This window comes from Misgurnus anguillicaudatus, chromosome 20 (genome assembly GCF_027580225.2).
Source record: "Misgurnus anguillicaudatus chromosome 20, ASM2758022v2, whole genome shotgun sequence".
Taxonomy (NCBI): domain Eukaryota; kingdom Metazoa; phylum Chordata; class Actinopteri; order Cypriniformes; family Cobitidae; genus Misgurnus; species Misgurnus anguillicaudatus.
The window spans coordinates 26422577-26447501 of NC_073356.2; the positions used below are offsets into that span (position 1 = coordinate 26422577).

Sequence of the window (24925 nt, forward strand, 5' to 3'; positions counted from 1 at the left end):
TGATTTATCCACTATATGTGACACACCTACTTCACGCTGTCCAAAAACACGCATGTACACAGAGACCTTTGCAAAGGAGCAGAAGAGAAACAACGATCTAAGACCTAGTGTCACATAAATCAAACCCGAACACTGAACTCATCTTTACACTGACCTGATAACTTTATATTTATACCTTGCACTAAACAAAAATAAATAAATTCCTGAATACATTTACTAACTATTATACATTCTTTGCAAACAGGTAGTGTTTCTGTTTTGATTTATTTCAGGGGACATATCATGAAAATCTGACTTTTTTTCATGTTTAAGTGCTATAATTGGGTCCTCAGTGCTTCTATCGACCTAGAAAATGTGAGAAAGATCCACCTAGTAACTTAGTTTTGGTAAACCATTCTCTATAAGCATTGTGAAAAAATAGGTCATTGAAATTTGGCTCCCCTGGTGATGTCAGAGGGGGATAGTGCCGCCCCTTGGTCTGCACTGTCCAGCCACGACGCTATCATTTGGTGCGGAGATCAGCTCATGTGCATTTAAAAGGGCACACCCAAAAACGGCACATTTTGCTCACAGCTACAAAGTGTCAATTGTAAAATGTTATAATAAATGATTTATATCGTATTTTCAGCTAAAATTTCACATATGTACTCTGGGGACACCAAAGACTTTTTCTTATAGCTTTAAAAAGTCTTGTGATATGTCCCCTTTAAGTCACAGACTTGACTTTTAATCTCTGTAAAATGTATATTAGGCTACTGTTCTATGAGTAACTGCATAGCAAGCAACATAATGCTAAGTTTACACAAAACGCGTTTTGGGGGTCAAAATGGTGTCTACCGCGCCTAGTTTGCCGCTTGAACACTTTGAATGCATTCGCGCGTGTAGAGCGGAGTAGACGCACGGAAAAAGCAAGCATTTGACGCGCGTCCGAAGCAAAATCCGCTTCTTGTGGGAGGGGCAACTGCTGTGCAAGTGTCTGTTTGCAAGATGACAGATGTTACTTGTGCATTTATCAAGAGAGTTACCAGTTTGTATTGGGTAACCTTACTATAGGGGGAAAATAAATGGCGCGGGTCGATAAATGTGAAGTGTGTATTACAACTTACCAGGTTGCCCAAAGTCCTTACTGACACTCTTCCAAGCGAGGTCCTTTTTATTCCTGTCTCCTCTATAGAAATAACAACTTGTGTCATATAGCTTCGAGTGACTGCTTGAGTAAGTGACTCCGGGCAGGGCTGCCACCACAGCAGCAGGCAGGCTCCTGATTGGTTAACGCGGCGCGAAATTCCGCCAAAGTTCAAATTTTTCAACTCGGGCGTCAGCTGCAAATTCGCGTGAACCGCAAAATGCACAAAAGCACCATTCGCGCGTACCGCGCACAACGCTCAATTCCCCCCTTATGAAGCGGAAACGCGTCTTCCGCGGCAAACGCCTCTTCCGCGCCGCGGGACCTCCTGACGCGCGTCAGCGCGTCTGCACATTGACTTAACATTCAAATCACTCGCGCTTCACGACCTCTACCGCGGTTGGTGTAAACGCACCATAAGGATACTTCATACTATACTTAAATTGAGATGAGTGAGCTGCATACATACTTTTATCTTTTGCACGTGTCTCCTCATCTTTCCTCTTTTCCTAACCTGGGCACCTGATGCCTATTTTTCTCATCCGTAGTTCAATATGTGTTGCATTACATTTCCACCTCTCCCTCCCTATGTGAGGTGTCGCCATTGAAGCTGTGACTTGGCATGAACTTACCCTGCCGCAGCTTTTTAAGGAACAGCTGAGTAACCCCATAACAGATCTTTTCTGGACGAACACTCTCTGGACGTTCAAAATTTTGAAATGGACATTCAAAACTAGCTCAAAAGCATCCCAATGACTATTCACAGCCCAAATACCAAGAGTTAACAATTAACCAACAATTAACCCGCAGAAAAAAAACGCGGAGGCAGTTTAAACAGTAGCCCAAATCTAAACTTGAAAAAAGCAGAGGACTTGGCAACGCAACCCAGCGCACAGCATCTCTCGTCGAGTACACGCTTTATTTCTGGATAAATGTACAAAGCTGGATTGGAGAGAGTTGTTCTTCATATATAGGGCATAAAAAAACAATATTTAAAAGGCACAAGGCTCTTTTATTGCTTATGTAGCGTAATGTTATGAAAGTACACATGAACACTGCAGAATGTACACCGCATGACTCCATTACCTTAATGCATGTTGCCATTGCCTTGCTATTGCATGTCTCTGTGACGACAATCATGTGATACGTAAATATGAGGTAAATGTAAGACGTGAACTTGAGCACAAATGTTCTGTGCATGTGCACACTGCAAAAAATGACTTTCTTACTTAGTATGTTTGTCTTGTTTTCAGTAAAAATTATCTAAAAATTCTTAAATCAAGATGTATTTTCTTGATGAGCAAAAGAAAGTCTAGTTTTTAGACAAAACATATCAAATTTAAGCAAATTTGTGCTTAAAACAAGCAAATTGAATCAGACATTTTTTGTTATATTATTCATGTATTAAGTAAATTCAAGAAAAAAATTCTTATTCCATTGGCCGATTTTTTTGATGTTTTAAGCACAAATTCACTTAAATTTGATATGTTTTGTCTAAAACTAGACTTATTTTCTTAGGTAAATTTTTAGATATTTCTACTGAAAACAAGGCAGAAATACTAAGTAAGAAAGTCATTTTTTTTGCAGTGTGCACAATGTATTTTTCCATACGATTGAGGAAATACTACAATTCACGCGTTTCCATGCGTACTTGTCTCCTGCTGACTGATCACAGATCGGACTACACCACCCTTTCAATACGATTGAAATTTGCATCTGATCAACCTCAATCGTATTGATTAAGGTGTTTACATTAAACGTTTACATTAATAATCAAACGAATATGAAAATTAAATAAAAATCTTTCTGCGGGACGGATTATATTATATTTTTGTCAGCAGATGCTTGCCACATAGAGGGGGAGGGAGGGCCGTAAATGGCCCGTGGGCCAGGAATTTGAGACCACTGTTTATTATGACATTATTTGATTAAAAAAATAATAATAATAAAATATCATGCTCTCTGCACAATGACTGATAGGCAGAAATGGCTTCAAAGCCTTCTGATTTGCCAAACGTAGAATCTGACCAAAAGGCTTGAAGATGGTTTTCAAGCTATTTATTTAACATAAATATAGTTGGTATATTTGATGTTGTTGCCATTTTGTAGGGTAGCAGTTTCGATAAATTGGCAAAGTTATATTCACACGTTTGCTTGCGTATTAGTGCCACCCTGCAACATGTCACAGCATGTGTCCTACCCACCAGGCCACCATATTTGTTTATGTAATTCTCTCATGCTAGTTTCAGGGCACAGGTGTTAATGAAGTATTGTGAAGAAAACAATTACAGCCTCTCATTAAGTGAAAACTTTGATTTATATGAGGGTTGGGTTAAGGGGTTGTGTGTACATCAGACAGTACAAGCCGCCCAATGCGATCAGTCACTCTCTCTGTGGGACTTCACAAACACACAGCAGGCTCACAAGACAGAGAGCAAATGTGTGAAAAAAATCTCCATCTTCCTGTTGGTCCTGCCAGTGTTTGTGTTATTATCACAATATAAATTTCGACAGGGGAAAACACACTCCATCTTTCACCTTCCTGCTGACAGAGAAAGGTCTCGCTGACATTGAATTCTACTAAAGCTTTAGCTGTGCTGGTTTTTGAGTCTATAGTATATACTGTAAATGTTTTCTTGCTGCTTATTGTTCGCTAGAAACCCTGTTAAAATCTGATGCTAACATATGAGGAGTTCAGATGCAAAACCCTCTAAGTGCATCTGACATGTTTTATTGTAAATTTAAAAAAATTATCAGGCTCTTATGTTGAGGTTCAGTAATTTCACTTTAATGACAATGAAGAGGTTATTAGTCAGTAATTTAAATGAAGAGTTTGGTTCCAAAACGCAATAAATCCGTTTTGACAAATTTTGGTAAAAACGTGTTTTCTATACCAAGAAAGTGACAAGATGAAAACAACTATTTTCTGTTACAAACTTTCACATAGCATCTTTAGGTTATAAAAACATAAAAAATTCAAATCCATAACTTGATTTTCAAAGATTTATTATAAAAACTGATTATTATTTTTTCCACAAAATGCAATAAATCCATGACAAGTTTTTATTCAAAATGCTATAAATCTATTGAATCAATCGCCTATATTAATGTGCATTCATCTTTGCCATGTTATATTCATTCAGTTGACTAGTTGTACACACTGATTAAAAAAATAAACATTAATGGCATTAATCAAAACACTTACTTTGTTATATTAAGATCACTGTCATTGCTGCGGTTATACTTGACGTCGTCGCTTAACGTTTTTCACAGCGATCAGCTTTAAAATGTTTTGGTCCTGCTCGATTTTTGTTGACTTTGAGTAAAATTATGGAAAGTTTTTCATAAGATCCCGTGGGCTCAATGTGTTATTATGACAGAAACTTGATGCTGTCGGCCCGGGCAAACAAGCACCCGTCTCCTGAGTGTCTCTTGCGTAAATTATTATTAGATGTTGATGGCTTACGTTTCTTTTCCGTCACAGAAAACCATCACAGGTTTATCAATGCTATTAAAGTATTATTTTTTTTGTTTGTTTGTTGATCACGAAGTACAAAGTAGATGAGGAAAACTAGGATTCCGTGTACTCAGCGCGCCGCCATTGTTTGTTTACATTGCAGTGGTGTGCTGTAATCTGTAGAGTGGATTTATGGCATTCTGTAGAAAAGGGGGAGTGTTGTTTATTGCATTTTGGGAAAAAAGGGAGAAAAGATGACAGAATAACACGGCATATATTGGATTTTGCGTAAAATTAAGAATTTACTTTTTAATACTGACCTGATATAATACTGATTCTGGCAGTAACTCGTTTTTTTTCAAAAATGGCGTTAATTGCGTTTTGGAACCAAACTCTTCAAATGTCTTTTTTTAACAAGTGTCACTTTAGTCATTTCATCAATATTTAATCAATTCAAGAACTTCTACATCTAATAAAAACCATGGTAACACTTTACTTGAAGGGGTGTGCATAAGACTGACCAACCTGATCTCACAAAGTTCCGTGGGATAGTCACAGAATTTTTTGCGCATTTTTCCGTGGCATTCTCACGGATCTCCGCATTTTTCCGTGGCCCTGCTACGGACTGTCTTTTTCCGTGGCATTCTCACGGATTGGTTACTCAACTGTTTTGTCCTATTTTCTTACCATTTTCGCTTCGGTTTGTCATGCATACAAGTAATGTAGGGCACTAATAAGTCATTTAAAAAAATATTTTTTAATTCAATTTCATAGTGATTTTAATCCCAGGTATAAACAGGGTTTCTGATATGTGACAGGCAAAAATGTATAAGTAAAAGCAACATATGTTTTTGCATTTTTTGCATGAGATTTTCTTTTGTGTTACCTGTCCAGGCAAAGGCGATCTGATTGGTGCAAACATGTCTGTTGATGACCGTGTCATAAAGACGAACGCCGATGTGAAGTCGCTGACATACTGTGACCTGCAGTGCATTAATCTGAGGGGTCTGTATGAGGTGCTCAACCTGTATCCTGAATACTCCCACCGTTTTGTTCAAGACATCACTCACGATCTCACCTACAACCTAAGAGAAGGCCAAGAGAGCTACGTAAGTCTCCACTCGACATTACTGATACTGTGCTAGACAGGTGGTGTCTTGAATCAACTACACTAGAGATTCGTTCTTTAACCAGTTTAAGCTCTTTTGCCAGATTTGCACATTCTTTTTTTTTTAGAAAAAGCCATTTTAAAAATGCCAAAGCAAAGTAAAGCTGCTATGTTTACAGAACGACAGAATGCTCCAGTGATCCATGGGACATCACGGCTAATGCGGCTGCTGTTTCAACATACGTGAAACTTAACGAAAATGTTGAAGGCTCTATTTAGTCCCCATGAATTCAAAGCTTAAGGTTTGGGCTTTGACTATGTGAGTCTTAAAGGGGACAAATCATGAAAATCTGACTTTTTCCATGTTTAAGTGCTATAATTTGGTCTCCAGTGCTTCTATCAACCTAGAAAATGTGAAAAACAACAACCCAGTAACTTAGTTTTGGTAAACCATTCTCTGCAAACATGTAAAAAATAGGAAATTGAAATGTGGCTCCCCTTGTGATGTCAGAAGGGGTTCTTATTACAATGATACCGCCCCTTAATCTGCACTATTCAATTCTGGCACTGCCATTTAGTGCAGAGAGAGAAAGAGAGAGAGAGAGAATAATTTACAGCACAATTGAGTTTCAGTTTCAACAAACCACCATTATGGTGATCAGTATTTGCATTTCATCCACTAATTTGCATTTAAAGGTGCAGTGTGTAAATTTTAGCGTCATATAGTGGTGAGGTTACAAATTGCAACCAACAGCTCAGTTCACAGCTCACCCCTTGCTTTGAAACGCATAGAGAAGCTACGGTAGCCACACAGGACAAACATCTCATCGTTGGAGACAAGTTTGTCCATTAAGCGCTTCGGTAGAAACATGGCGGCACAAAATGGCGACTTCCATGTATGGGGACCCTCGGTGTATGGAGATAAAACATTTTCATTCTAAGGTTATAAAAACATAACGGTTCATTATGAAAGGTCTTTATACACCCCTGATAATATAGTTTTGTATATTATTTTGCATTTCTGTCAAGAGATCCTTTTAAAAATTACACACTGCACCTTTAAAAGGACACACCCAAAAACTGTACATTTTGGTTCACACCTACAAAGTGGCAATTTTAACATGTTATAATAAATTATCTGTGGAGTATTTTAAGCTAAAACTACACATATATGCACTCTGGGGACACCAAAGACTTATTTTACATATTAAAAAAGTCAAAATTGACATTTAGAAGATATAAGTGTTCAAAACTTCAGTCTCTCATTTACACCAATATGGATCAACAATTTTTATGGCATCATTCTCCACCTCAGCTTCTTATCAGATTATGTGAGGTATTTACACACTACTACTATTTAAACACTACTGAGACATCTAACACGTCCCGCCCTAATTTCAGTGGAAATTACATCAAACGCCTCAGACAAAGGTGTGCATTTCAAGGCACTTTGTGGGTTTGACATTAAATCAATTTTAGAATATAATTGAAATAAATTGCTTCGTTTCCTGTACATTTTGTTTAACCGCTAAAACATTTTCACATCTCTCTTTCCAGATGCTATCCAGAATGTCCAGCAAGACCATGGACGCACAGGTGCGTCTCCTCCTCATCTGTCAATCACTCTGCACTTATCCACTAACAGTGCTGTGTTGACTATAATAGCTCCGGGCTCATTTCCCTAACAATGATCTAGCTCTCGGCTCATTTGCCTAATGAGGAAAGCCAAGAACTCTACAGCTCGGAAACAGCAGCGAGAGAATTGATGACGAGGATCATCATCTTCCTCATTCCGTGTCCTTCCATGCCTAAAGCAGTAATCAGAGAGGGAGTGGAGCTGGAGGAAGGGGAACAGGGTGTTTTAGAGAGAGGGGAGGGGTTATCAGAGGTTATTGAAGTGCTGGATGACTGACTGCTTTAGGAAACTAGCGCTCTTTCAATTACAAGGCGAGAGAGCTCAATTATTCAACGTAGGGAAAATGACCAAATTAGTCTAGGAAAAGTGTAATTAATCCGGTATATATAGAACAAGGGAGGAGAGCGAGATCGAAAGTGGGTGAGATGGGGGAATACCCTCGCATTCGTCTCGTCTATTTGCTTTGTTTTACCTCTTGACATTTAAAGCGCTCTATAAATGGAGATTGTTATTTCCATCCGACGCTGCGTCAAAGTGTTTTGCCGTGTAATTGGCAATGTTCGTGAGAACCGTGAGGTGTAAAGCAGTAAAAGCCATTACAGGGACTATAATTGACCAGAAGCGGTCGAGCCTTTGGGGTTTGGTTTTGTGACATAAGTGCTCTCACCGTATGACTAGAGGTTAGAGGTCATTATATAGTATTATTAAAATTGCCTGGTCAGTTGTTTCTTTGCAAGTTCAAAGTTCAGGTGACCGTGACGTTTACATGATGAGTTTTAACTGAGGGCATTCGCTTTGCTGTTTTTATGCTTTTTATCTTAATTGGTCCTTGAGGGAATGTTTGTATCTGCACATTCACAGTTGGGTTTTTAAGTCTGAATCCACATTTCAGACTTAAATTTGAATTAATTTGTGTTGAATTTACAAATTAACAAGTTCATGCTTTGATGACAACATGATCTTAAGCTTTACAAGAATTTGCAATACCTGATCATCCATGTTATCCCAGTGTGGTTTCGATTCGCTCGAAAAAGCATAAGCTGTCTTTTTGTCCAAATTCTAAATCCCATGGGCCCTATTTTAACGATCTAAGCGCATTGTCTAAAGCGCACAGCGCAACGTGTAAATGGGCGTGTCCGAATCCACTTTTGCTAATTTAACGACAGGAAAAATGGTTTGTGCGCCGAGCGCATGGCCGAAAAGGGTTGGTCCTATTGTAATGGGAGTATTTTGGGCGTAACATGCAGTAAACCAATGAGAGTCACAGCTCTCATCCCCTTTAAAAGCAAGATGCGCTGGCGCTATGTCTAATCCCTATTTAGATGACGAACTTTGTAAACTGAAAAACTAAGCGGAGGAAGAAGATCCCCAGTTTAAGATTAATGTTAAATAATTGTGTTGTCTTTCACTTGTGTTGAAATTGTTATTTTTTTATTAAAACCTTTAAAACCCGTTTTCTTTTAGTCATGGAAGTAAAAAAGCAGGCTTGTAATTGCTTTAAATGTATGGCTATCCAATATCATAAAAAAAATAGTTTACAAGTATGTACGATAAGGTTTGTACTCTAAAAATACTTTATTTGTAACAAACAGGAGATAAAGAATTTACAAACGGCTCTTTGCGCGTTTCAGCACTTTGGACAGCGTTTTTTTAGCAAAGAGTTTTTTTTAAGCATTACTTAATAATGTTTCTCATCTCACCATATCCGCAGGTACAGAGTCAATACAATAAATCCATGAGGTAGCATTAAAAAAAAATTAAAAACAGATGCATTTGTTTAAAGCAAAGCATTTATTTACTTACCAGGCTGCAGGTGAAGCAGCTCTTTGCCCCTTCTAACGTTTCATAATTAGTCCTCATTTATGTCCAAAAACTCAATAATAATCTTTTACATTCAATCCTTTAATCTTTCATATTGAAAAGCATTTTTGTGCTGCTCCACATTCATGTACTATGTGATAAGCAAACCCGCGTTGTCCTCCCGTTTATAGGCGCATATTACTGCGCTCTTTAAATAACAAAAAACATATTGCGCCATTGACTTTAGACTTTAGACCAGGTTTTTGTTGGTCAATGGCGTAGTCTATTTTAGTTGTCTCAAAATAGCAACGCGCCAACAATGCACCTGAACACACCTCGTTTTCAGACCAGAACGCCCATGGGCGCAAAAGGGGGCGCAAATGCATTTGCTATTTAAACAACGCGGCGCTAAACGTGAAAATTAGGGTGGGAACTAGCGAAAGACACTTGCGTCGCGCATTGCGCTGCATTGCGCCGGGTATTAGATAGAGCCTCATATCTTTACTGTGGACACAGACTACTGTGTGTGTGTGTGTGTGTCTGTGTGTGTCTGTGTGTGTGTGTGTGTGTGTGTGTGTGTGTGTGTGTGTGTGTGTGTGTGTGTGTGTGTGTGTGTGTGTGTGTGTGTGTGTGTGAGAGAGAGAGAGAAAGAGAGAAACACTTAATTTTTTCTTTATCATTATGTTTCTTTAATCTTGTATTCACAAATTCTATTGAAGTAAAGATTGAAAGAATTTTGCCAAATGTAGGAGTCAAGCTTGTGACCTTCATCAAATTATCTAAATGCCACCTAAAGGACCTTAAGAAACTTATTGCTTTAAAAATGCTTTGTTAAAGTGAACAAGCACTGACAAATTATCTGTACTTTTTTAAACATCACTAATTTTGAGTCATTCAATGCTAGTCAATTAAGGGTGGTTTAAAAGGAGAGACAAGATAGTAGTGAGGGGGAACAATCATGTTTGGGCACGGTTTGCTTGGGTTAGGACATTAGTGCGCCCCAAAATTAATTTGGCTTAACTGTGTGCAGTTTATATTTGAGATTAACATCTTCTCTGTCCAATCACAGCTGGAGGGGCGGGGAAATGGAGATGTGATCCAGCGCTATCCTCCAATAGCTGAGCATCAAGATGAGCTAGATGATGAAGATGACGATCAGAAACGATACCTGAGCGGTGGAACCAAACAAAAAACATACACGCAGAAAAATGATCACCAAACCAGCAAAAAGCTCCACATTCAGCAGACTGCTGTTCCAAAGCCTGACCTCTCAAACCTCAGTCCAAGGTCTGTACACAGTTACACACATACAACCCATTAAAAGACTTCTTTATATAAATACACAGTCATTTAAATAGACGTTTGCTCACTGGTACATTACAGATGTGATAAGAGTTGTTTATGTGTTTTCAGGGTTGTGGATGGAACCGAGGACAGCGATGGTCCTGAAAATTCCCATACGTTCTCATTTTCCTCTGGTCACCAGCACAACATCAATGGTCAAACTAATACCACCACAACTGCTGCAGGTGTGTAAGCAAGGGGCTTTACAGAGACGTGAGATGTAATTTTTATACATTTCTTGCAAACTGGATTGCAATATTGCGGGGCACACAATTTTTATTATTTTTGATAATCACGGTTTTAGCATTTAGCATTTTTTAAAACGTGTATCTCCTTTTTCTATACAAAGATTTTTTACATTAAATCTAAAATGCTGTTATAACATTTAGGGCTTTATCATACACCTGGCGCAATGCGAGACGCAAGAGTCTTTTGCTAGTTTCAAGACGGCGCAATGATAATTTTCACGTTTAGCGCCACATTGTTTAAATAACAAATGCATTTGCGCCCAATTTTGCGCCCATGGGCGTTCTGGTCTGAAATCGAGCTGTGTTAAGGCACATTGTTGCTATTTTGAGGCAACTAAAATAGGCGCAATAGTGTTTTTGTTATTTAATGTGCGCGTTAGAAATAGGCGCCTATAAACAGGACGACAACGCAGGTTTGCTTATAACGCACATGGATGCGCAGCAGCACAAAAAGCTTTTAAAAATGAAAAATTTAAGCATTCAAATGTAATAGATTATTATTGAGTCTCTTGGACATAAATGAGGACCAATTATGAGACGTTAGAAGGCGTAAAGAGCTGCTTCACCTGCAGCCTGGTAAGTAAATAAATGCTTTGCTTTAAACAAATGCATCTATTTCTAAATGTTTTTTAAATGCTACCCCACGGATTAATTGTATATGATGACTCTGTACCTGTGGATATGATGAGATGAGAACTGTTTTTTCATGCCGCTGTCCGAGTGCTGAAATGGCTTTCCGCACGTTTGTAAATTCTTTAGACAATGCGCTTAGATCGTTAAAATAGGGCCCATTATCTGGTGCTTATTTGTTTGTTTTTGCATGTTTTCTGACAGATTGTAAATGTATGCAACTGCTGTTACTGTATACAAAGCTACCACATAACCACAAAAGACTTAAAAGTCATACGGGAACATTTATGGAGCCTAGCATGGTGATTCACCAAACGATTCATCATATTTGTATTGCATGGATGATTAAAATAACACCTTCTTTCAAATATCACAAGGGTGACTAACTGAAGACAGAACTTTCATATCTTGCAATTCTTTCTTTGAAATAAGTTTTTATTGGATTTGTTATCGATGTGACAGAACAGTTTCTTTTCTTGTAGAATTTGCAGCTAAATCAGAGGAGACAAGAGGGCAGTTACGCCACCTCAACCAAGAGGTACAGTCATCAATATATTATTGAATTACCTGTGTCATGTTAAATCAAGGGTGGATTTTTTTTGTTCCACGAATGCAGGTTTTTGATACACTCTTAAAGGCAGAGTCCATGATGTTTGACAGCCAATGTTGATATTTGAAATCACCTAAACAAACACGCCCCTACCCCAATAGAATCTGGACCTTCTGTTGATAGACCCGCCCCACACATACGCAACGCGGCATTTGATTTGATTTGATTGGCTATAAGTGTGTTTTGGTAGTCGGCCCGTCTTCTTTTCCAAAGCGTTTTTCAAACATCGTGGACTCCGCCTTTAAAAATAAAGGTGCTTATAGTTTTTTTCAGATCAGAAATAATTTTTTTAAACACTTTCACATTATCAAGTCAGTTGTGCTCAACTTAAGAGCATCTCATTTTTTTGGACAAATTGCAAATGGTTTGGTACAATCATGCAGATTATTATGAACAGTTGTCTGCTGTTATGTCAGTGTATGTCATCTTACAGAATTAGTTTATCATACAAGGCATTCCATGCAAAATTGTTGACCCTTGTGTCATACTGTTTTGTTTTTTTGTATTTCGTAAATATGAACTAAATTTATAAAACGCTGTCAAGTGAATTTTGAGTAAAAGAAAATTTGACATTTCTTACAGTAAAGTACAGTAAACCTTTTTTTCAAAACCACAATGTGTGTAATTCGTTTACAGAAAAAAAAGGTGAAAGTGTAAATTCGTCCACGGTTTGACATATGATTGTGTGTACACTTGGTATATTGACAACATGGTTAAACATTTTGACTGTCTTGGACTACTGACATGTTCACTGACGTAAACATTTACTTTTGAGACGTGAACTAAGGATTTTGACCAAGTTACGGGCTTTTGCAGGACATCCATGTTTGTACGAATTGTTCTAAGAAATGCACTTATTATTTTCCCTAGAAATGCTCCAAAGTGACTGAGAAAAACTAAAAAGTTCTTCACGTGATGCCATAGAAGAACCTTTTTTGGTTCCTCAAAGAACCAATTCCTTCATATAGTTTTATAATCTTTATTCACACTTTTTCGCATTAAATGGGACATTTCACAAGACTTTTTTTAAGATGTAAAATAAGTCTTTGGTGTCCCCAGATTACATATGTGAAGTTTTAGCTCATAATACTATATAGATAATTTACTATAGCATGTTAAAATGACCACTTTGTAGGTGTGAGCAAAAATGCGTAATGCAAATGAGCTGATCTCTGCAATAAATAGCAGTTTCGTGGTTGGATTAAATTAAGGGGTGGTATTATCCCCTTCTGACATCACAAGGGGTGCCAAATTTTAATTACCTATTTTTTCACATGCTTGCAGAGAATGGTTTACCAAAACTAGGTTACTGGGTTGATCTTTTTCACATTTTCTAGGTTGATAGAAGCACTGAGGACCCAATTATAGCACTTAAACATGAAAAAAGTCAGATTTTCATGATATGTTATTCTTAAACAGAAAGGTTCTTCAGATGTTAAAGATGCCCTAAAGAGCCATTTAGGCAGAAAAGGTTCTTATATGGCACCATGAAGCACCTTTATTTTTAAGAGTGTATTGCTAAATGTAAGTACAGAGATAATTCGGTTTAGGTGAGCTACTGGCGCCAGGTATTCGCAGGCCATATGGCAAGCTGCTGTGCGAGAGGAAAAGGGATGTTATTCAAACACTAGAGGACATAAAACTCATTAGAAGAGGAAAGTAGGGCTGGCCCCATGATGCTGAAAAAGGTTTGCCCTTGAACCCTCTCTAATGCTCACTGTGGCTTCCCACATACAGTATACATTGTATATTTATCATTATGTGTAATCCACTCTAAACCCAGTGGAGGTGAATCAGTTGTGGATGAAAAATCTATCCCTGGAAGTCTCACTGTCAGTCTATCTTTCAGATTTTGATTTATTTTCTACATTCTTTCGTTGTGTTATACTTTATGTTTCTGAATTGTGCAACAACTACAAAACTTATGCTGCATTTCTTACAGCATAATTGAGTCTGGAAACAGAAAGAGTAGGACAGTGTAGTTTTGATGAGTATGTCAGCTCGAGTCTTGATTGTTAACCCATAACTTTGACAAGTGGGATTTTGACAGGTAATGCTATATAAGGGACATCCTGCTGCTTCCTCTCTCTCTTTCCCTATTTCTCTCTCTCTCATTCTATGTCTTGTATCTCACTATATATTTTTGACAGCTGGCCTCACAGCAGGATTTAGTTGTAATCCATGCTTGGTTTGGACCACCAAGAGGTTGAGGGCTCTCTTCCTGTTGTCTCTTCCTGTTATAATAAGCTGTTTTCGTGTACCTCGCTGCAACTGATGACATTTATGGTTCATTACCCAATTACCCTCATTATTTGGTATTATCGCCTATTGGCACAATTCAATGGCTAGCTGCCAGATCTGTGTCCACCTCAGCCTGATTCATCTGTGGTTCTGGACCATCACAAACATGATCACTTTAAGACAGTCACTGTGAGTGTAGAAAGAGAAGAAACTGGAAGAAGATACTCAGTCAGAAAGTAATAATAGGTATCCAAATCAAATTTGGGTCTGAATGAGTTTTGGTTATATTAAACTGGAAGCATATTAAATGTGCGTTTGCCTGAAAAAGTCATTTGGGAGGGGAACAAACTGAAAGTAGTGAAAGTTGTACAGTAACTTGTTTTTAGACACATACAGTAGTTCAGCTGTTTTTAAAATATTTGGTAACACTTTACAATAAGGTCTCATTTGTTAACATTAGTTAATTTATTAAAGGTGCAGTGTGTAAATTTTAGCGGCATCTAGTGGTGAGGTTGCGAATTGCAACCAACGGCTTAGTCCACTGCTCACCCCTCCCTTTTGAAACACATAGAGAAGCTACGGTAGCTGCCACCAGACAAACATGTCATTGTCGGAAACAACTTGGCGGCACAAAATGGCAACTTCCATGTAAGGGGACCCCCAGTGTATGTAGATAAAAAGGTCTTGTTCTAAGGTAATAAACACATAACGATTCATTATGAAAGGTCTTTATACACCCCTGATAATATAGTTTTGTATATTATTTTGCATTTCTGTCAAGAGATCCTACCTTTAACTAACATGAAGCAGTACATTTTTATGTTTTCAAACAAATATTAGTGTAGTGTTATAATAAACATGGTACATTGCTGTTTTCAATGTCATATATGATTAAGCTTTAATCCCAGTTTACATGTAACCAGTTACTGCACTGGTTGGTCACTTGTAGGCATTCCTACAGTAGCTGTGGTTGGTCTATTAAAATTTACGTTCAAGATTAATGCTGTCTAATAATGATTTCTAAATTATACATTCTTTCATTCAAAAACCTTCATCGTTTTTGTGCCAAAAAATGGCTTGGATTATAAATCACATCATTGGTTAGTTATACAGTACATGTAAAAAGATACTGCCCCCTTTAATAGGCGAGTAGTTAGTTACTTCCTGTGCGTACATTGTGATTTTTAAAAGAGTAGCTTGACTAGTTTTATATATTATGAGTATATTTGTAGCATGGTGATCTATATTTTTAAAAGTTGAAGATTTTGGTTCCAAAACACGATAAATCCATTTTGACTAATTTGGGTAAAAATGTGTTTTTGATCTTGAAGAAAGTGACAAGATGAAAGCCACTATTTTCTGTTACAAACATTTTACATAGCATCTTTAGGTTATAATAACATTAAAAGTTCAAATCCATAATTTAATTTTCAAAGATTTATTATAAAACTGATAATTTTTTTCCGCAAAATGCAATAAATCTATTGAATCAATATATTAATGTGCATTCATCTTTGCCATGTTATATTCATTTAGTTGACTAGTAGTATACACTGATTAAAAAAATAATCATTAATGGCATTAATCAAAACACTTACTTTGACATTTTAAGAACACTGTCATTGCTGCTGCCATTCTTGGGACGTCTTCGCTGAACTTTTTTGACAGCAATTAGCTGTAAAATGTTTTGGTTCTGCTCAATTTTCGTTGACTTTTAATAAAATAATGGAAAGTTTTTCATAAGATCCCCTGGGGGTCAATGTATTAGCATGATAGAAGCTTGATGCTGTCGTGTGAGAACAAGCAACAGCCGGCATTTTTCCGTCGCCCGAGTGCCTCTCGCGTAAATTACTTGATTTTAATGGCTTATGTTTCTTCCTCGCCACAGAAAACCACCACAGGTTTATGAATGCCATCAAAATTACTATTTTGTTTTTGTTTGTTTGTTGATCACGAAGTACAAAGTAGATGAGGAAAATTAGGATTCTGTGTGTATTCAAAGCGCAGCCATTATTGTTTACAATGTGTGCATGGACTGGTGTGCTGTGATTGGTTAAGCAGATTTATTGCATTCTCCAGAGGAGGAGGACTGGCGTTTATCGCGGTTTGAAAAAAGAAAGAAAAGATGACAGAATAACACGGCGGATATTGGATTTTGCATAAAATTAAGAATTTACATTTTAATACTGACCTGATACAATACAGATTTTGGCAGTAACAAATAAAAAAAATGGCGTTTATCGCGTTTTGGAACCAAACTCTTCATATCTTCCCTAACATTGATTTGATCATGTGTATGTTTATTGAATGGGCCTAATCTCATTTTAGAGGTCAAGATAAAACTGAGATTCAAGATATTACTATACATCAAGTCAAATAATTAAATCAGGAATTAAAAATAAAATTAATAACATTAAACATGAATTGAAAAAAACCCAGAAATAGCTAAATATCAATTTAGTAATTGCACAATGATGTCACACAGGAGCTAAATAAATAAGACTTTGGCTCTAGCAGACAGAGACAGATGGGTGGGTGCTGTGGGATGACCCATGACTCTTTAAGCTCATACTCTTCCGGGGCTGCGGGAAACTATTTTAATGTTATCTTACTATTTTTGGATGTTTCCGCCTTTTTTAATGACTTCTTAATGTACTGTAGGACATAATATGTATTCTTAAAATGAATGATGTTGTCCAGGCAAAACACACAAGTGGGGTTAATAAGCCATAGCTGTTCCACTTTATTTTGAAAAGGCAGTTTATGACAAAAAAATGACTGGCTCTCATGTTGTTTCAAATCCTCACCATTTGATTTTATTTCTTCGGGGAAACACAAAAAGTCCCTGCCACCCTGAGAGGTCGGCATTAATTGTGGAAGAGTCAAAGGTGTGACTGCACTGAAGCATACGAATGAAGATCAATAATAATTTAAATGTAATAAAAAGATTTTGTATTGACTGTAGTGTAGTGTAGTGTTTACGCCTGAATAACAATAAGACTTCTTCAAAAAGCTAAATATGAATGACACCTGTTTATGGTAATGTGTTGCAGGTAAACTCCCTAGGAAGGGAAGTGGCTGAACTAGGACGAGTCATGCGGAGTCTCGCCTTTCTCATTGAATCCATGATGACCTCTCCTCAAACACCAGGTGTCTGCACATCAACATTTACCTCTGGACATCCCTCTCCTTCTGTCCCGTTTCAGGGACAGGGCTCCTCCTGGGCCAACCCACCCTTTCCTTCACCGATGCACCCCGGGATACATCCAGGAGGATTAATATCGCTTCCGCTCAGACCACAGGAACTGCAGTTGGTCTGTCCTACCATCTCTCCTGGCTCTTCATCTGGTTCTTTTCCTGTCACACTTTCTGCTTCCTCTTATACAGACAGATCCAAAGAGCCTTTACTGACCCTTTCTCCCATGATCGCTCGGACCCGATCGCAAAGTTTGGAAGCACCTGTTCCTGAACATCACCAACACCTTTCGTGCACCCCTGGAACATTACCCAGAGCTGGACAACCATCATTGGGAGGTGAAGAGGATCTCAGGTCTCTGGGCTTGTAGCAATCAACCTTTAACATGGATGTCCTACGTGTTAACCTGGACTCAGAACTGGACTGATAAGATAAGTGGTACACGCACCGCCAAAGCCATGGAGCAGTGGTTCCTTTGAAAATATACATGTTTACCCTCTCAGTTTTTAAGATAATCTTTCTGAAGGCATGTCTTTTGACGTTAGAAACTAAAGGGATATCTCCAATCAGATGATCTAGCATCAAACAAAGATATCTGATGTTCACTGCATATCTTTTAGATCACATTTGTGTAAAACCTTATAGGAGAACACCACCGTATTTCAATATTTTACTATGTTCTTACATCAACTTAGAGAAATTAATACATACCTCTCTTTTTTCGGTGCGTGCGCTTTGTCTTTGTGCGGCGTGTCGTGAATGTGTTGGCATTTAGCCTGGCCCATTCATTCCTTGGGATCCAAACTGCAAATTAAGTGCTCTTCCGGCATACAATATAGTTCTCATTTTTTATCCACTTAACAAAATATTGTTTTATTTTGTGCCACCATACTTACTCGTGTAACTACTCATGTAACAGTCTTTAAATAGGGAAAACATGGAAGTGTTTGGTTGCTTCTAAATTCATCCCTGTTTGGATCCTAGGGAATGAATGGGGCTAGGCTAAATGCTAACTCATTCACAACGCCCTGTACAAAGATTAAGTGCACGCATTGAAAAAAGATAGCTATGTATTTATTTGTTGAGATTGAGATAAGTTGAGATAGGAACATAGTAAAATGTTGAAAAATGGTGGTGTTTTCCTTTATTGTTATACTTTTATAGTAAAACAAAAAATGCAAGAAATGTTGCTGGTTAATTGTTATACAAAACTATCTGCATGTTAGTTAAATAAGAGGAACACTGTCTAAGCAAGCCCCCTGATCTTTAACTGTACATTTTAGCTTGTTTCATACATTTTCAATGCATGCATATAATATAATTAATTATATTTATATGAATAATTAATATACAAACAATAAATTTGTAATGATTAACCTCACATTCAGTTTGAATGCATCATACCTCAAATTATAACAGTTTAAGTCAATGATAGTCAGCATAGTTGTCACAGTAAACTTTGAAGAGATTCAAGTTTTTTGTTTTGCAAATTTAGGGAATGGTATGCTTATAAATGCAAGTTTTTATTAGTAAGCACAAGGGAAGATTGCATTTTTGAGGCCAGCTTTGACTTTGCAGTTTTGTAGCTCAATTTTTATGTAGCTCAGCATTTTATTAGTAACGCAAAGGTCATGTGGTCGAACCCCGGGGAAATATATGCTGAATGCACTGTAAGTTACTTTGGATAAAAGCGTCTGCCAAATGCATGAATGAAAAAGCTAAACTTAGCCATTCCCCAATCCGTGTCACCAAGTGAAATAGAAACTCCTTGCCTAATTATTTTATATGTTCCTTGTCAGCTTCGTCAAAATAGGTCCCTTGTTTCCTGTATATTTCAATGTAGATGTAAAACCATAAACCCAGCAAGCAATTTTGTGTTTAAAAGACATCTAATAGCTGTCCAAACACAGCCCTTACGCCTAGACTAAACAGGGCAAACTTTGTGTCTAAATATGTCTAATCATAGCCCAAAAGAAATGGGTAACACTTTACTTGAAGGGGGGGAAATAAGACTGACATGACATGTGCTATAAACATTAAACATGAAGGAGATTTTATACATGTTAATTACAACGTAATTAATTGCATTTTTAACGCAAAGATGACATTGTTTGAGATGTCTGCTATGACAACTTGACATTAACCAATACATCATAACTTGTCATGACAACTTGACATTACTAAGACAACATAACTGACCGTTTTTACCAGTGATACAAATTAAATTTGTGATTAAAATGTCATTAAGTGTTAATACTCTGTTAAATAGTTTTATAACACCGTCATGAATATTTTTCTTGACCTCAACTTCAGTGATACAAATTAAATTTGTGATTAAAATGTCATTAAGTATAAATACTCAGTCAAATAGTTGTATAACAACTTCATGAATATTCTTCAATTTATAATTTTTTTTAGTTTTCTGTAGGTGTTTAAGAAATAAAATACAATAATAATAATTAAAATTGATAAAGTTATATTTTATTGCATTTGGAGACTGATTCACACACAAAATTAAATGAAAACAGTACAATAATTGGTTAAGCCATGCAGCGTTAGGTCCATATAGCTGAAAAACAGTAAATTACATTAAATGAAATTGATTTAATGTTCTGTTAGTTTTTTCTTCTATGTCAGACAATTTTAGAACCCTCTGTGTGAGGAAGAACACGTTCTGTTCGTTTTTTCATGTATTGTGCACATACGTAAAGTTGATTATAATCTTTTAATGTGTCTGTTGCATTTTGTTATGTTATTTGAAACTTTTTGACAGAGTATTTACACTTAATGACATTTAAATTACCGTTTAATGTAATGTTAACCCATAAAGCTAGGTAGTTTCTTCAGTTTGATCATTATTCTGCTATGTCATGTTTATAACAGATTTATGACAAGTATTGGTTTATGTCAAGTTGTCAGGACAGGGACATCTCAAGCAATGTCATCTTTGCATTGAAGGTTACATGATTGAGCAAGTGACGCTTCATGACAGTTAAATAAATGTGCATAAAATCTCCTTCATGTTTATGGGACGTGTCTTACCATGATTATGAAGGTGGCATGTCAGTCTTATGAACACTCCTTCAAGTAAAGTGTTACCAATAAATCAAATAATTTTTTTTTTTTAAGTTTCAAGTTTGGATAGAAGTGGGTTACTCATATCGAGTCTATAGACGGCTATTTCTTGCTGGGAAATGTTTGACGAAAGCAACTTCTGAAGGTGTCAGAGGTCTGAGATATCTCTTTAGTTTCTTTTCTCTCCTGTTTTTAATTGCATGACTTCAGGAAGGGCGAGAGACTATACCTTTGCAGTAGGTTTTGTAGAGACACCATGTAGGGTTATGCAGTAGTCATCATAGAAGCATGAAGGTCATTGTGACACACAGCGTCTCTCTGTATGCGCTCTCTTCCTAGCTTGCCCCTCAGGGCAGAAGGGATGAACAGCAGGGGCAACTAGTTTACAATGGCTCTCTTCCAAAACCTAGTGAGATGTCTACAAAGGCGGCATTTTAAGGCATCACGACGTGAAGGTTGTTATAAAAGTTAGTAAGCTCCATTATGCAAGCATATAAATCAATCCAAAATAAAATACATGGAGGGTATCTAGTTTTCCCAAATATTTGTGTTGTGTTTTGTGCCGTTATGAATTGTTGCCTATGTAGAGCGCAAGCTCAGAAGGTTAGACAGCGACGCAGCTCACTGGTTTTTGTAACAGAGCTATTGTGTGTATGTGAGTGCATGAATTCGGGAGTGTGTGCCAATTTTGTATGGGGGAGGTCGGGTTACTGTATACAGATATTGAAGGGGTATATCTTTTGTAAGGCAGTGGAATCTGGGGCAAGAAAGATGTGTTCAGTGGGGTGGAGAAACAGGGGCGTTTACTATTGGGTGAGGATGAATTGACATGGGGATGAGGGGGGTTTCTGTTTGCTTGCTCTTTAGAAACCGGTCTTAGGGGCTTGGTTGTCAATAGCAAAGTGGCTGTCATGTGTCTCTGCCTGGCGCAGACATGGTCTGTCTGCTTTGTCTGTCTATGTTTTTTTTACTCACTCTTACTGTTTATCTGCCTTCCATTTCAGTTTTATTCGGGTAACATATTTCACACTCCTACTCCTGTTTACACCCTCCTGATCCAACCCTGTATCACGAAATTATGTACTTATAGCCACGTAAATTTGTAAGTCTTAAGCGTGACACTGACCTGGTTTTCCGCCTTTTTGCGTGAACATGTCACGCTTTTCTGTTTACGTGTCACTGTCACGTATTTGTTACTCAGCTGTTTTGTACTGTTTTCAAACCATCGATGCTTCTGTTAGGGTTAGATTTGGTGTTTGCGTTAGGATGTCACTTTAAGTATTGGTTTATACATTTTATTCATGATTTATTTTTTTATATTTTATGATTTTTAAACCATTGTCACCAGGCATTATAGGATTAGAGTTGGGTTTGGGCAACCCAGTCTCACCCCATGGCGTCAATATTTGACGACACTTGACCTTTCGCGTCATTTTTTGACGAACTGGGGACTTCAATACTAGTAAGTCCGTTGCATTCTCTTTCCTATTTTCTTACCATTTTCTACCATTTTCGCGTCGGTTTAGGGTTAGATTTACATAATGACATCCCTACCCAAACCTTTCCCTAACCCCAATGCCAGGCGACAACTGTTTAATTTCGCGTACCTAGTAGTATTGAAGTCCCCGGTTCGTCGGGGAATGGCGCGAGGGGTATGCCCTCCGCGTCAACATGTTGACGCATGGTCGGGTTTCGTCAAATGTTGACGCCATGGGTGTGAGACCGTGTTAGTTTGGGTAAGGATGTAATTTTATGTCAATCTAAAACGAAGCAACAATGGTAAGAAAATAGGACTAAACAGTTAAGTGACAAATATGTGACGTGACACTGAAAAAAAATGGTTAATTCAATTTACGCAATTTTTTGGGGTAAGTGGTCGCAATAAATTTATTTAAGTTACATTAAAACAAAAAAAAATGTGAAAAACAAACAAAAAACTTTTGTTGAAATGTAGATTGAATGGGTTGATTGCGACCACTTACCTTGAAAAAGTTGAGTAAATTGAATGAATCCTTTTTTCAGTGAGGTCATAGACTGTAAAAAAAAGATGGACGTAGTGTCCGTGACGTCACCCATTGGTTTCTGAAGATCGTTTTTGAAGCTTAAAGTAGGCGTTGCCTTCCGTCCCCATCTTGGCCGTGCGTCATCCCGCATCACTCCCAGATATCCGAAAGTGGGTAAAGAGGCGGGACGTGGGTGAAGCTGAGGTGTCTGGTTGCTGAAACCACGCCCGCCTAGCTCGATTCTAGTGACCACAGTGGCAGTTCACCCCTCACTCAACTGGCCACGCCCTTAATTATGCAGAACTTTAAGGAGTAATATAATTTAAACGGAGGAGTTACAAAAAAATTCACCCCCTCACAGTTGTCATGAAGGGCAAACTTAGCAATACAGACCAAAAACTATTTTTGTACCAGACTGTAAACTTATTGTTTTCTACTGTAAAGTTGGCCATTTTAACATGGATGTCTATGGGAATTGACTCCCTTTTGGAGACTGCCTCTAGCGGCCAGTCAATGAATTGCAGTTTAAGTCACTTCCGTATTGGCTTCATCAGAGAGATCGGAAGGTTGCCCATCGGTATAGGTACGTCATTTCGTGATACTGGGTTGCCTGACCTTATTCATTTAAAGGGATAGTTTGCCCATCACAATCTAATTGTGCTTGTGGTAACAACAAAAGATAATAATTCACGATAATATTTTAATGCATACAAGTTGCTAAAAAAGTTTAGGAACAGCATAAGGATAACTAAATTAAATTAATGACAGCATTGTTTTTAAGTATGCTGTCCCTTTAACTGTATTTTCAACAATATTCAATTTTGCTTGTTTGATACGTCCACGACTCTTTTATTCTCTTATTGGAAAATTGCATGTCAGACTTTATATTTACGGTCACTGCAAAGGTTGACGTATATAGCCAGTACAGTATTTATTCTGCTTGATCTTTCAGGTATATAACAACATGGTATTTTCACTATATATCACCGGGACCGGCCCACAAAAAGTGTTTATAATTCTCTTGATTCGGCTGAATTTTGTCCTTCACTTGTCCCCTCTTGCAGAACTTTTCCTCAGCCTGTCACCGAAAGGCAATGTGCCAAGCTTGGGCATGGGGGTTTACAATTTTTATATTTCTATGAATGTATCTCGACTAAAGGTGTATTTTTGTACCTCTATAAACAGAGGAAATCTTCTGGAATCATGACAAGACTATGCCAAGAATGGATGCAATATGTTTTTGCTATTGGTGGAAATGTGAGAGCGATGAATCTTAATGCAGCTCTCTTACCATCTCAATGACTTGGTGAAACTGTCCTCTGACCAATACTACTGGGAATGTAACCATGTTATTTAAATGATTTTTGTTTTGATATTATTATAGAGAAAAAAATGTAATGCAAATAAATGACTAAAGCTATTGGATTAATCCATACGTATTGTTTTGTACTGTTGTTTTACGTATAATCATCGCAGAGACGTTTCGCTGAAATGAGTGCTTTGACCTTCCTAAGGAACATTTTATTGCTCGCAGCCGGGTCACCCGGTCATATCTCAGGAGGCTTAATGGAGTTATCTGTAAGTATCATCATGAGCTTATACAAAAAGACAATTATTTACATACAGCAAGAGACAATGAGAGCGCATTTAATAGCTCTGATCGTTTGCTTTCTGATGAAGATCTTATTTGTGGTTGTTCTTTCTTATCAAAAAGTGGGAAGTACACAAATCCAGAGGCGAATGTTAATTCGTTTCTCTGGCACTAACAAATCTCAGGATTAAAGAGCCAATAGAGTTACCACCACCTATATGTCTTTCATTAAACTGTATATTACTCAGGTTGACAGCTATAAACACGTTGAGTTGAACTAGCTTGTTCAGCAAGATTGTCTTTTAACAGTTACTCCAATGTTAGAAACCCTGTAGCTGTTGTGTTCCTGTTGCTCAAATGGTAGAGCGTTTTGTTAGCAATGCAAAGTTTATGGGTTCAATACTGATAAAAAATAATGTTTAGCTTGAAAGCACTGTAAGTCGCTTTGGATAAAATTGCATCCAAATGTTGCACAGGCTATTGCATTTTTACGCATTTGGATGATGCATTTTTCCAAAGTAACATAAAGTTAATTAAAAGGATTAGTCAATTTTCTCAAAAAAAATTCTGATAATTTACTCACCACGTCATCCAAAATGTTGATGTCTTTCTTTGTTCAGTCGAGAACAAATTATGTTTTTTGAGAAAACATTCCAGCCTTTTTCTCATTTAAATGGACCCCAACATGAAACAGTTTTAATGCAGTTTAAAATTGCAGTTTCAAAGGACTCTAAACGATCCCAAATGAGGCATAAGGGTTTAATCTAGCGAAACGATTGTCATTTTTGACCAAGAAAAATAAAAAATATGTACTTTTAAACCACTTCTTCTCGTCTATCTCCGGTCCTGTGACGCGCCAG

General features: G+C 37.5%; 1 protein-coding gene across 2 annotated transcripts in view; it reads left to right on the forward strand.

Moving 5' to 3' along the window:
• kcnh8 (potassium voltage-gated channel, subfamily H (eag-related), member 8) overlaps window positions 1–18410 on the forward strand; it is a 61600-nt gene extending 43190 nt beyond the window's left edge. For both annotated transcript variants that reach the window (XM_055220162.2, XM_055220161.2), the window contains exons 11-16: window positions 5478–5692; window positions 7249–7287; window positions 10197–10414; window positions 10541–10656; window positions 11832–11887; window positions 17254–18410. In XM_055220162.2, the coding sequence (XP_055076137.1) occupies window positions 5478–5692; window positions 7249–7287; window positions 10197–10414; window positions 10541–10656; window positions 11832–11887; window positions 17254–17766 (1157 nt within the window). In that variant the 3' untranslated portion in view covers window positions 17767–18410. The remainder of the gene's footprint in view (window positions 1–5477; window positions 5693–7248; window positions 7288–10196; window positions 10415–10540; window positions 10657–11831; window positions 11888–17253) is intronic.
• Window positions 18411–24925: the final 6515 nt, after the last annotated feature.